This window comes from Antechinus flavipes, chromosome 1 (genome assembly GCF_016432865.1).
Source record: "Antechinus flavipes isolate AdamAnt ecotype Samford, QLD, Australia chromosome 1, AdamAnt_v2, whole genome shotgun sequence".
Taxonomy (NCBI): Eukaryota; Metazoa; Chordata; class Mammalia; order Dasyuromorphia; family Dasyuridae; genus Antechinus; species Antechinus flavipes.
This window is the reverse complement of record NC_067398.1, coordinates 311710516-311725280: the sequence shown is the minus strand read 5'-3', so window position 1 is coordinate 311725280 and position 14765 is coordinate 311710516. Positions and strand designations below refer to the sequence as shown.

At 35.9% G+C, this 14765-nt stretch overlaps 1 protein-coding gene across 1 annotated transcript in view; it reads left to right on the top strand.

Moving 5' to 3' along the window:
- The window catches only part of LOC127545473 (phospholipid-transporting ATPase FetA-like), a 99786-nt gene that overhangs the window by 73845 nt on the left and 11176 nt on the right, over positions 1-14765 (top strand). The window contains exons 12-15 of the mRNA XM_051972788.1: positions 70-258; positions 809-924; positions 2503-2667; positions 4776-4887. Coding sequence (XP_051828748.1) covers positions 70-258; positions 809-924; positions 2503-2667; positions 4776-4887 — 582 coding nt within the window. The remainder of the gene's footprint in view (positions 1-69; positions 259-808; positions 925-2502; positions 2668-4775; positions 4888-14765) is intronic.

The window sequence follows — 14765 nt, the reverse complement described above, 5'->3', positions numbered from 1 at the left end:
CATTTCAGCTTAAGTATGCTTCCAGTGCTCATCCTTAATGCTTCTAGCTCTCTCCTTTTTTCTCTCTAGGAGAACTTATATATCAGGCACAATCTCCTGATGAAGAAGCTCTTGTCACTGCTGCCAGAAATTTTGGCTTTGTGTTTCACTCTCGAACATCTGAAACAATCACTGTAATAGAAATGGGGGTCACAAAAGTCTATAAACTCCTAGCTATTCTGGACTTCAACAATGTACGAAAACGGATGTCTGTGATTGGTAGGTGCCGTAGTCCCTCTTATCATATATATTCTGTGGGTCTGTCTTTGTCCCCCTGTCTCCCACACATACTTCAGAGGTGCCTCACTCCTTGGTACTCCAAATAGCAATAATAGCCTTGTATTCTCAGAGCCAAGACATCCATTAAATCCAACTTTTCAGGCTTCTCACAAAGCAGAGAAAAAAGCGGGAAATGCACATCTCCTGGGAGCTTAGGAGTAGCTCTCTACTTTCTACTCAGTAAACTCAAAACATTACTCTAGATTTTGGAATTGATGGCTTGGAACTAAGACTTGTCATGCTTTCTTGAGTCTTTTGAAGGACAAGATTCCTTGGTACCATTAAGAAATCCACTTTTCCCCTTATGTTGGCAGTACTCCTCAGGTATCTACCTGTGGCAGAAGCTTCCTCACCACCTCACAAGCTCCGTGTCAGGGAGTCTGGCACTAGATCTTACAGCCAGAAGCTTTCCCCCTCTTCCTTTCCAGAAGGGTGATACCTTTGCACACCAGAACCAGATCATGATGGCCCTTGTTTTACTTGTTCTTAGTGCAGACACCCACAGGTAAGGTGATTTTGTTCTGCAAGGGAGCTGACACCATCATCTGGGAATTGCTCCACTCAACCTGCAGATTCCTTCAGGATGTGACCATGGAACACTTGGATGTGAGTACACCTGTATGGATCATGATGTATCTAACATAATATTTCTCTGAAAAAGTCTATGCATATTTGTACAGATGTCTATTTTGGGGAATTGGTGAGTCTATGTCCATGCACATATGTATACTTATGTATAGTTATATAAGTATATATATACGTGTGTGTTTGTGTGCCTGTGGGTATGATGTCCCATCATCTCTGTTAACATGTGTCTGAAGGTGAGTATATTTTGCAGCTTTGTGTATGTTTGTGTTTATTACTTTATATGTCTCTGTGTCTGCATAGCCATACATATATCTGTCTTTGTATTATGGAAGTGAGAAAGACCAAACAATCTGAGCTATTCCAGCTTTGAGTTTTGTGAAAAGAATGGTGAGCACAGGTCAATTCAGCAAATATTTAAGTGTTGTTTGAAGAATATAACAGAAAACAGTGTAAGGATGTAGAAAGATGAATAAGCTCTAGTTACTGCCCTCAAGGGGCAGTTATAAACTCAAAGAGTTTATAACCTACTAGAAGAATAGCATAGTATATTCATATATGTGTGTGTGTGTGTGTGTGTGTACACATATATGTGTGTATGAGAGAAACAGTAGCACTGGGATAAAATGTGGAGTGAGGAAAATATCCACAGTACAGAAAGAGAATAGTTTCTAAAGGTATGTATACCCTAGATAGATTTGCTATTTGCTTCCCACCAAGAAGTTAGGGACTCAGCCTCAAAGGGAATTTTACTATCAATTTCTTATCTTTTCACAGAAGCTGTCCTAGTATACTTTTCTTTGGACACACACACACACACACACACCATCACCATCACCATCATTCTGGTCAGTGATACAAGGAAGTATCAGTACTTCTCTCAGTTGGTGGTAAACAAGGACATGAGTCTCTCATATGTGTATAGGTGAGGATGTGTATATATCCCTATCTGCAAGGGATCATTCCTCCTCCCTCTTTTCTATACTTTCCCTTAGGATGCCTATTTATGACTTAACTACCCTTCAAGGCTACCTCTGGAGTTCACTTTAATCTGATTTTACCTTTGGGAAGGTAGGAAACACTGATTTCCTTGAATCTGTACCTCCTCACAATAATCTTGTCATCATGAATCCAAATATGGGATGGCTTATCAGGGAAAAAGTTGGAAATGTCTAAGGGACAGGCAAACCTTTAGGCAGCTCCAGCTCTGGTAAATATCTCCTCTCATATAACTACTTCACTTTCTCCGTGAAGGATCCAGCTGCTTCTTTTTACCTCTTAACTGCCTATAACTCCCAAAGATACCCTACCATGTCTCTTCTAAATTCTCTCCCTTTCCCTTCTCTATCAATTCATTATTGAATTCTTCCTTTGCTTATAGAAATTGAACAGTTAGCCACTTATTTCTATTTCTATAACATCTTCCTGAGAGGTTGGTGAGGAAGATTAAAATCCTCAGGCTGCCCAATACAGGATTCTATTCTTCAAGCATGCAATAGTTATTTCTTCTAGCTGGTGGAACATCCTGGCCCTTGATCATTCCTGTACAGAGGACTTAGTTCTGTCCTGACCTTCTCTGGGAACATATATGTCTTCCAGGAATTTGCCGGTGATGGTTTGCGTACCCTTGCTGTGGCCTTCCGAGAACTGGATGAAGAAACATTCCAAAGCTGGAGTCGAAAACACTACGAAGCCAGCATTTCCCTGGAAGATCGGGAGGAAAAGTTAGGACTAGTCTATGAAGAAATTGAAAAAGACATGATGGTTAGTCCAAGGGAGCAGGAACTGGACTTCTCCTGGGAAAAAAGGCTCATGGGTCAAGAGGGGCATGGCTATACTCTTTCTAGTTCATATAACTGGAATAGAAAAATAATAAGAGAAGGGGGTCACTACTTATGTGATAGATACATGATAAATCTTTACATAATAAATCTTTTTTTTTTAAAAGGTCTTTGAAGAGAATGTAGTTTGGTTCTAAGACAGTGACTGAACTCTTCAGTGTATACTCACCATCCTTAACTCCTACTTATCTCATGCATTCAGTTTTCTCATCTGTAAAATTAAGGGCTTGATTCACCAAGATCTCTTTTAGCTCTAACACCTTGATGATTTCTTGACAAAGCCATTACAACAAAAAGTTCTGGAAAAATATCAGAAAAGTACCATCCCCTAAATCTAAATGAATTCAGAATTTCCTAGATAACTGAAATCCTCAGGGGATCTAAAAACATAGTCATTTTAATTTTGAGCTTTACTTCTTTTCCCTATTAGGCTGTTTCCTAACCATTACATCTGAAGTCAAATAAGGTGATTCTGGTTTCTCCCACTACTCTACCTCAGTTCTTTTTCTAATTAAGGGAGAGATGGGAGGAGATGTAGGAATTTATATAATCTACCAATAAAAGACATAAAGATCCATGCTCTCTTTTAACTAGAATATAAAAGCAAATGAGTATCAAACAGGAATATTTAGAGTAAAGATTAAATTTCTAGAGGATCAGTTCTTTTGGAGTATGTGTCTATATTACACATTGCCTGCCCTTCTGAGGCCATACCAGAAAGATCATCCACTCAACCCTTCTGATTAAGCCTCATAAGAGGTTTATCTAAGCCTTTATCCAAGACTTATGCTAGGCCCTGAACAGGTGATAAATAGCCATTAGAAAACATAGGCCATATCAATATCTAGTTGGAGACAAAGATAAAAATGTCTTTAAATCTCATGAAACAATAAATAAGTGTATAATAACAAATACTTAAACTGAGACTAGCAGGACCTAAAGGAAAAAGGACTGATTTAGGTGAAGATAGATTTTATTTATTCTCATTGGAAAAGAAAACTCAGGGAACATTGCTTTTATAAACTGAGAAAGATGGATATTTGGAGTAAACATAATAATAGGGGATATTTATATAGCACATGGAATACATTACTTCATTTGGTCTTCATAATCACTCATTGAGTGAGGTGGAACAAATATTTCCAGGCTAAGAGAAGGTTAAAGACTTGGTCAACATCCCACAACTAGTAAATAGCAGAATTAGTACTTGAATCAGGTCTTTTGAGTGCAAGTCTAATGCATAATTTATATGATAAAACTGGATGTGTATTGAAATGGATGTTTTGAGAAATAGATGTTTAAGAAGATACATTGTATATTAAGAAGCAGATGGTATGTGTTACGCAAATCATTCTGAGAAATAGGCATAAACATGGTATTGTTGAAAAGCAAAAGTTTGGAACTCAAAATCTTACCAAGAGGAATGCTGAAAACTATTTTTATATGTAATTGGAGGAAAAATAAAATGCTATTAAGTAGAAAAAAAACAAAGGATAGATTTAGAACAAATTTAAACATTTAGAACAAATATAAAATGTACAAAATACCTAGGAATCTACTTACCAAGGCATATTCCAAACATAAAAAGAAATTTATTTTTTTCAAGAATGATTTAAATAAATGGAAGAATATTTACTGTTCCTTGTTGGAGTGTGCAAATAGATATATACTTCCAAAAAAGAAAGAAACACAAAAATGATCAAATGAATTAATATTTTAAAATGCTTAGCACAATGCCTAGCATATAATATATACTATATAAATGCTAGCTATTATTATTAAGCAAGTTTTTGAGAAGTGATACATGTAGGTTACTGAACTGAATTTTGCACAACTGGACAATTCTCAGAATACAATTTAAACCAAGTTGACCAGGGTAGAGAGAATGCCAAAGGATGGAGACAAACTGGCTTAAAACTTTTAAACAGATTGCTCCATGGGAGTTAGTGTAAGAGAGTTCTTATTTGATCTCAGCAAAACAGAAGATTAAAGTAGCCTAGGATGAATTCAGACCTGCTTTTTTATTTCCAGCTTTTAGGGGCCACAGCCATTGAAGATAAGTTACAAGATGGAGTACCTGAGACAATAGCCATTCTGATCAAAGCAAATATTAACTTGTGGATTTTGACTGGAGACAAGCAAGGTAAAGACAGCCTACAGACTAACAGCATTTGCTCCCTCCCATCCCTCTCCTATCCCAAAAGCGCCAATTCACCTTCAAATCACTCCTTCCTTACTGTACATGTAGGTTACCGACCTGAATTTTGCACAACTGGACAATTCTCAGAATACAATTTAAACCAAGATAACTAGGGTAGAAAGATGTACCTCAGCTGTAAACTCCACTATCCCCTGGCAAGGTGAAATATAAGGCCCAGTCTGATTTAGGAGACAAGATTTATAGTCATGAAATAGAAAATGAAATTATAGTCTCAAGGCCGAAGTTCTGCATTTCTACTTGTCTGCTAAAGAGCTTCAACCCAATATTTTACTCTCACCTCAAAGCCAAAATGTGCAAGATCAAATTATTATCTTTATCAATACACCCTACCTCTTTCCCAATTTGGCATCCTTCATAGCTACCTCATTTTTCTCTTCCATCTCCCTTCTTATAATCATCTAGTCTTAAAAATCTGATATCTTTGACTCCTCCTTCTCTTTAATCCCCCCCAATTCACTTACCAAGTCCTATCAGTTTTTCTTTTAAAATGTCTAACATCTGTACCCTTCCTTTCCATTCCCATCTCACTACTTTGATCACAATCCTCATCACATACTTTTTATAGATCACATACCTTTTTGGGTTATTAACACTCTGATAAGTTATGAGAATGTCTTAACTGATTTTTAAGACTAATGGTTTACTCTTCCCAAAGCAGAACTTACTATTGAAAAAAAATAGACTCCACTCTGCATTTCTGGTTCAGTGAAGTCATTGTTCTTTATTAGTTATAATTGAAAGAGGAGACACAATTTAAAGGGTTTAGAGGAAAGATAGGAACTTATGGACAAAAGGGCTTCAAAGGAAATCATGCTGGGAGGATGGGAAGTGCTCAAGGATGAAATGCTGAAGACAGAGATGCGAGACCATTCCGATGACCAGGAAACATGGAATTTGTCCAAAGATACCAATGTGAATATATAAGGAATTCACCAAACTACTTAGATTTTCAAAATAAATTTACAGAAGATGAGATCAAGGCCAGAGAACAGAGTAGAAATAGAGGAGTGTGCACAGTCCTATAAAAATATCAGGAATACTTTAGCTCAGAAACCTGGTAAGGGCTAATGACAACAAAAGGTCGGGTTTTTGTTTTGCTATATTGGGAGAAAAAGTAAAATCAGAGAAAGGCTATAAGGCCTTTATTAACTGGCAAGAGAGAGAAGACAATGCTGCTCAATTTTTATTTTGTTTCTATTTTCTTTGCAAAGGAGGATGATCTTTACACTGGAAATGACTGAACAAAAATAACTAACAGGGAGCTAATACCCAAGATAAGTGTCAAAAAAATAAAATGCTGTACTCTTGTGTTTTAAGTACAAGTCTACCAGAAAGAATTTTTATTCAATTTAACTTAATTATAAATCTAAACCATTCTCAACTTAGAGAAATGAACAAACTGGCATTGTCCCTGTACCATTCCTCCCTGCCCCTCATGCCTTCATACATGTCTACCCCAAGATGATTTGAAATAACATTTATATATTTGAAATAACATTTATATGAATCTTAAACAAGAAAAAGACAAAATGTGTTAAAATACAATTTGGGGTGAACATTCCAGAACAATGGCTACTACTTAATTCCTATCTGGACCACTCTTCTATAAGATTGTTAATATCTCCTCTCAGTGATCAATATGGCAGGCTTTTCTAAATAAAAGAATAGAGCATTTCCTTTGGGTTGGTTATAGGCTCTTTAGAGAAGTGGTCACCTTTAATCCATTTTAAAGGAAAGCCTTAGCTTTTATTGTACCCATTTCTCTAAAGGGAAACATTTGGAAAGGGCTAAGAGAAATCTAGAGAAAATAGTATTTCTTAATATTTTCAGTTGAAATAAAAATGATGTTTTAACATGCTTATACAATAAATAGGGAAATAAGAAGAGAGCACCTAGCTACCTTTGATGAATTCAAGTTACCTGGCTCAGATGAATTATATATCTAATGACGGGTATGATGGGTGAAATCTAAAATAACTGAGGAAACAAAAGCTTGAGCTTCTGAGCATATCAATTTATTAAGCAATGCATGTCACTTGCATAACAAATTGGAATCAGGCCTTCCTTAGCTTAGCACTGGACTCCAAATGCTGTAAAAAATGTTATTATGCATTAAAAGAACAATGATCAAAATAAAAGCAAGAATACAAATTAGGTAATCTGATTTCTAATCTGAGGAAAGATTGGGAGGAAGAGAGCAAATTGGTGTAATTCCCTGAAATCAGAAGAAAAAGGTGTCCTATTCCCCTAATCAATCAACAGAAGAAGAAAATAGTCATTGATTGACAAGTATGGACAAATTTTCAGATAAGAAATATAGTTTGCTTGAGATGTCCTAGTATCAATGTTTATTTGGATCTAAGTTCCTTGTCAGTGTAACCTAAATCCTTAGTTAAAGCAAGAGATCAGCTTCTTAGCCATGCAGGATAAGTTCAATCAATGCAATAAAGTTTTCTCGCAAGACAGAAATTGGACTAGACCCATAACTAAACACAAAAGGTACTAAACTTGATCCAGGATTGAGTCACAAGATGGAGTCTGTGTGAACTCAGTTCCCACTGAGAGTTGCCATATATGAATACTGAACTATTATCAGTAATATATGAAATATGGAAAACAGGACATCACAAGATTTAAGAGGACAAATATTTCAATTTTCATAAAAGGAAAAATATTAGTGTCTACAGACTTTAAATCAATAAACTTAATTTTGACTTAAAAGATTCTAGAATGTATCACTAAAGAGAGATGACTAATGAATAGCTAGATAGTATTTTTAAAATCCAGAATTGATTTTTTTCATATTATTACTAATGTAGTAGAGAAGTAGAATGACATGAATAGTTTACCTAGACTTTAGCAGTTTTTTTTAATAAAGTATTTCATGCTGTTGTTGTGGAGAAGATGAAATAGATTCAGAACTTAGTTGGATAACTAGAATCAAAGAGTAATTAACTAATTAATGGTTCAATTTCAACCTAGTTTATTAGTGGCTTCATAATGCATATTTGATGTGCTCATCAGATTTGCAGGTGACACAAATATGGTAAGGAGAGCTAACACACTGGATGACAGTCAGGATCCCAAAAAATCTTGACAAGCTATACCCTTAGGCTGAACATAAAAAGATCTAATTTAGTAGGAATAAGTGTAAAATTTTGCACTTAAATATAAAAACATCAGTTTCACAGATACATGATGGGAGAGGTAGCAGTTCTCTTAAAAAAAAAAAAAAAAAAAGATGTAGGAGTCTTAGTGGACCAAAAATTCAATATCCAGTAGTGTGAGATGACAGACAAAAAAGCTAATGTAGTCTTGGACTGTATTAAAAGAAGCACAGCTTCCAGGCAGAATGAAGTGAACTATCTCTAATATTTTCATGCACATGCTGGATAACCACTCGTTGCATATATTATAGGAGGGGTTCCCATCCAGGATGGTTTTGGCTAGGTTTCCAGGTCAGATTCTGTTACTTCCCCCCTCAATCAGAAATGAAGACCATTATTGTCCCTTCCAATTTTCTAATTCTCTGATACTGTGCAATATTCAGAGAGACATAGTCTTCATGTCATGAAGGAGCAATTTTACCTTGCTAATCAAGGCAGGACATTTTTTTAAATAATTTTAAGGAAAAAAATCAAATAAGCATGGCACAAAATTAGGGGGTAGAATGAGGAACAAAATTAAGAGATAGGTGAGTGTATATAGTACTGGAAAAGTCAGAGAAGCTTAGGAGCTTAGTGGCATTTTTAGAATATTCTGAAAAAGATAAAATGTATAAAAAGGTATATATCCTTTGACCCACCAATACCACTGTTAGGTCTGTTTCCCAAGGTGTCCAAGGGGAAAAAAATACATGTATTCTAAAATATTTATAGCAGCTCTCTTTGTGGTGGCAAACAAGTGGAAATTGAGGGGATGTCTATCAGTTGGGAAATGGCTAAAAAAAGTTATGATATATGATTGTGATGGAATACTACTGTGCTACATAAAAATGATAACCTGATTGATTTTGGAAAAACTGAAAAGGCTTGCATGAAATAATAAAGATTCAAATGAGCAGAACTAAACACAGTAACAAGTAATATTAACAGTAATATTATTCAAAGAACAAGAGTGAGTGACTAAGTTATTCTGAATATTATACTCAAACAATTGCAGTGGATCTCCAAAGAAAGAAATGATAAATAGGAGTATGTATAGTATGATTTTACATATGTATGTATGTTTTATATTATGTGTGTGTGAGATACAGACAGACAGAGGGATACAGAGAGAGAGGGGAAAAGAAGGAGAGAGAAAGAGAGGGAGAGGAAGGGAAAGAGATGCTATGAGGTGGGTAGGGAGTGAGGGAGGATTCAAAACTTAAGATGTAACAAAAGATACATTTAATTTAAAGACAGAAAAAGACAAAATGTTAAGTTTATCAATGATGACAATTGGATGATATCTTTTCATTATTCTGCTTGGATACAATGTACTTTCTAAATGGAATGCATTTCCTTATAGTTTTTTCAAGTTAGCACTGCCTGGTCTTCCCACAACCTTAGCAGGAATGCCATTCTCTCTAGAATAACAATAAAAATAAGGCAGGGCCCGGCTCCACACTTCCTAATGTCACTTGTACCTTGTGTGTTTTAACACCTTCATGTGGAGTTGGGTTTTTTTATGTGAATGTGTGATTTCATTGGCATATAGAATGCTGTAGAACAATCCCTCTATGGATTTAATTGAACAATTTATCTTTAATTTTTGTAGTATTTGTAATGCCGGAGAAACTGAGGCAAGATAGAGATTAGGAAGTCTTTAATAATTTATTTAAAAGGGAGAGATTTACTGGGACCAAATGGATCTATAATTTAGTCCCAGGACTGAATGAGACTATTATCTCCAAGAATCCAGCTAACAACGAGAGTTCTCAATGACATATATACACACACTCGGCTCAGACTCAGGGGGTAGAGCGAGGCAGGGGCAAAGGCAGGGTGGTGAGAGTGGGAATGGGACTCAGACAGGGTGGGGTGAGCCTCTGGAGATTGGGGAAGGCATCTTTATAAGATGGTATCTGATATTCTGATGGCTTGGAATAGGGAGAGACATTCTGCTGTTCTAAAACATAAGATCTTTTATCCTTATCAAATATTCTGATAAAGAGGGAGGGGAGGTTTTGCAGGACAATTATAAACTGAGGCAGAATACTTAGAGAAACTGAGTCAAGACTGGGTCAGGATAATTAGGGAAACTGAGTCAGAATAATAAAAGAGAACTGTGGCATAACATTTCACACATTCTCTCTTCTGAATATTCAAATCATTGAATTACCTTCCTCCAGAAGGTCTTAGCACCATAATTTTGACCAACCCTATGTAAAGCAAATAAACCAAACTAAAACTAGAAACATGCAAGGACTTATAGCAAGGACCAGTCTCTCCCTGATAACCCTAGAATTATTAGCATCAAACAGCATTCCTCATTTAGGGAAACACACAGGCCTCCCTGTTCAGGTCCTCTATAGTTGGGGAGCATCTAGCCAGAGAATCCAGTGTGAGATGGACAGTTCACTGTGAGTTAAGTCTATGGCCATTTGTGCATAATTCAGCCTCTGCTGCATAGCTTTGCTCAAGACAATCCTGCTGCCCATCCTAAGAGGACACCCCAAGTCTGTCAGGGACTCCAAAAGGGAAAAAATGGGGCCTGGAGTAACTCTACCTGTCCCCTCTCAATAGAACAGGAGCTGCTACTAGGAAACAGATTTCTAAGCAAATTATGCACTTAGACCAAGGCAGACAACCCCAAACTATTAGAGTTCTGATATCAAAATGCTGAAATACTAATTAAGGGACTGGAGTAATAGGAATGGAGAAACAGATAGAAGAGACTACCAGTCCTAGGACAGGTGTCTAATTTCTGATTGTTTCTAAAAAATAATCGCCCAAAAAACTGAGTCTGCCAGGGCAATTCTAGCAGAATAAGGGATTTCAAAGTTAAAACATAATTTCCAACTCAATATGAACTAATGAGAAAAAGGGCAGGGCAGAAATGCCTAAGAAAAATACATCAGTTTTCCCAATTTCCTGACCAGTTTCAACCAGTTTCTCCCCTTTTTTTCATGGAAAGGAATTATCAAATGAGCATTCCACATATAAATTCCAAGAGTGAATCACAGTTTCTATACATAACAGACTAGGACAGTAAGTTTCCTAAAAATCCCTCAAACATATAGTAATAGTTAAACAGTTTTAACAAATCTTCAACAGTTAAAATTTTAACAATAATTCAACCACTTTCCTACTCCCCAATATCAGTCCAAATTACATTAGGAGCAGTGATCTTCTCAAAAACTGTTGTCTTCTGAGGAGATGCTCAGTCCAGAGAGGGGAGAGCGTGGCCATGTTGCCTGCTACCAAAGCTTCAGATGGGCCGATCCTTGTCTCGGAAGCAAGTCAATACCTGTAATCTGACCAAAATCTAGAAGGAAAAAACACAAATCTAACAAGTAAAGGTTAAAGCAAACTGATACAAAATGTGAAGAGGTCAGTATGAATTGACCAGCAGCTTCTCACTGTGCTAACTGTCCTTTCTTATTTAGAAACCTTTAAAAACCTGAATATCCACAGACACAAATATTCAGTAACAGATAAATGATATTTGCCCAAGTATTCAGGATATAATGATTACATATAACCAGGTTGGAAACAGCGAGATATAACATATAACCATATTGGAAATAGCAAGGTATGATATAATTGAATTGCATTACCAGTTTCTATTGACTATTGCTCTGATCATAGAAATTATTTACAGGAGGAAAAAATGCAGGGACACAACCATAAAATAAGCAGTTAAAATATAACTTTCAGCAAAAACAGGATAAAATAGCTTTAATTCATTTTTACTCCAGTTAATTATCCCACTAACTATAGAGCTTTAAAACTCCCAAATAGTATTAACTATAAGCCCAAAGAATTTTACTTCTAATAACAAATTCTATTGACCAAGTTTTAGACAAATCCTAAACAGATATTTACCATAATCTTATATGTATGACAGTAAAAATTTGTCTCAGTAAGTTCACTTCTTTCATATCTAAGTAGATGTTTCCATAAGAGAACATTATACATACAAATCAGTTTGCTTTTAAAAATACCCAATACATAGGCAAATATTCCAAATTACATATTGTCTATAACAGAAAGATTTTCAAAAGGACAAAAAAATATTATTTTCAGGATGACCTCAGGATGACCCAATACAATCAATTAAAATTTAGAATATCCTATACAGAATACTTAATATCACATAAAAGAATCCAATATGTTCTTAAAACTATTAAACTTTTAGAAATACCATAACCTCATATTGATAACAGTAATAAATTTGTTTCAGTAAATTCACAAGTTATCTTTCATATCTAACAGAAACATTTTCAAAAGGACAAGGAAAAACTATTTTCAGAAGCCCTTTAAATTATGGGCATAACCTCAGGATACAATTAATTAAACTTATATAGAATGCCCAATTCCACATAAAAGAATCGGAAAGATTCTTTAAAATATCAATTAAACAGTAGAAGCAATTAATACTTTTACCAGCAAGGAGCTGTAGTTTGTTTAAAAAACAAAAATTAAAAAAAAAAAACAAAAACATCTTAATGGGGCCAGGGGGATTAGATTGTCCCTTTCCACGTGGTCGCCCTTCCTCCATTCCACCATGCTTCCTGACCCCAACTTCTCACAGCTAACCTTTTTAGGGTACCATATTCCCCAAATCCAATCTGCTAGCTAAAGACAGGCTCTAACCTCACGGGGTATCTCCTTTCCCATGGCAAATGGCAAATTCACTAGGGATTTGTGCCTTTTTGTTCTCCATTTCTGGAAAGCTATTTTCTTCTCTCTTTCTCCTCTCACACCCTCTTCCTGTTCCATCTCTTGTCTCTCTTCTCCCAGTGCTTACATGCTCAAAACTTCTCCAACATGCTTTAAACATTCCTAAACCAATACTAGATGCTCCATTTAAACTATGAATTGCTTTTGCAAATCAATCTTTCTTGTCCCTTGTCTTTAAATCACTTTTTAAAAAACTTTAAAAACCAAATTTCATAAGACTTAATACATATACCCAACAGAGCAGAGTTTACAAATTACCCAATACTTCTAGAAAGCAACATAACATCTAAGTAGGGAGATACAAACATGACCTCCCAAGGTAAGCTACTGGCATTTTGTTTTAATAACCTATATTTTAACTTAAAATCCAATCAAATACAGATTTAAATTGCCAATAACATAAAACTGCTTTTCCTATCATATTTCAAATAATGAATTTCTGTCTGGTCCCACGTGGCCATTATTCCCAATGGACTTTTCCTAAGCCCCAACTTTGGCCAGAGTTGGAGCATTTAGGAAAGTCAGACTTTTCTTTACCTAATTAGAGGCCTTTCAGGTAAGTTAACAGAACTTCACTCCAACAAGTTCTTAAAATCTTACATTCAAAGATAACTAAATCTAGCCTGCGTAGGCAACAGTAAAATTATTTCCCACAATTTAAAACTGCCCAAAAGAATCCTCAGAACAAATTTGGCATGCAAAGGCAATAGTAAAATTATTTCCCACAATTTTAAAATCATCCTAAAATTCTGAATTAGATGTTTCTCCAGCCAGAGTTTCAATCAGATAAGGTTTTATTGCCCTTTACTCTAGCAGGCTCTGAAAACTTGCTTCAAGGAAAAACCATCTGCCTTTTTGTTCCTTTTACTCACAAATTAGTACAACAGGTTAAAAGTTTAAAATCATAAGAAATTTATATTAAGTACAATTGCAACATCAAAGTAACTAATTCTCAAATTTCTAAATTTAACAGAGCTCTGAACCAAACAAGTCACACAGAACACATGGACATGACTGTGCAGTCAAAAACATTTAACACACAGTTTTTAGCCAGATGACATCTTTAAAAAAAAAAAACAACCTAGATTTATATTCTGGAATGCCCAGAGTTGTGCCAACTGGCACACAAATGTGTCTTAGACACCCAGGTAGGGTCCCCTGCATCCAGAAGACCCTACTCCCAGAATTTATGCCCATCGGCATTTCATAATTCTGGGAATCCAGATGCTAGCATACAGAACAGAACAGGTCTTATACAGATAGAATAGAACAGATCTTAAGACATCCAGACTTACTCTCTCGTGGCCGAAATGGTGTCCACTATCAGGCTTCAGGTACAGTTGTGGCTGGAAACTGCTCTTTCCCCAAGGCTCTGGAAAAAAAAAATCCAGGGGGCCTGGGCCTCTCCAGGCCAAGAATTCAGATCCCCAGCTACCCTGAGGCCCAAGGGGAATACCCAAAAGTCTCTTATCTCTAATCCTGCTCATTTTCTAACATCTCACTGGGGAGCCTCCAAAATGTAATGCTAAGAAGCTAAGCAAGATAGAGATTAACGAGTATTTAATAATTTATAAAATGGGAGAGATTTACTGGGACCAAATGGATCCATGGTGTGGTCCCAGGGCTGAATGAGACCATCATCTCCAAGAATCCAGCCAACAATGACATATATATATATATATATATATATATATATATATATATATATATATATATATATATATATATATATACACACACACACATGGCTCAGACTCGGGGTAGATTGAGGCAAGGTACTAAGAATGGAAGGGAATTCTGACAGGGTGGGGCGAGCCACCAGAGATGGGGAGAGGCATCTTGATAAGATGGTATCTGATATTTTGCTAGCTTGGGATGGGGAGAGACATTCTGACATTCTGATAAAACATAAGA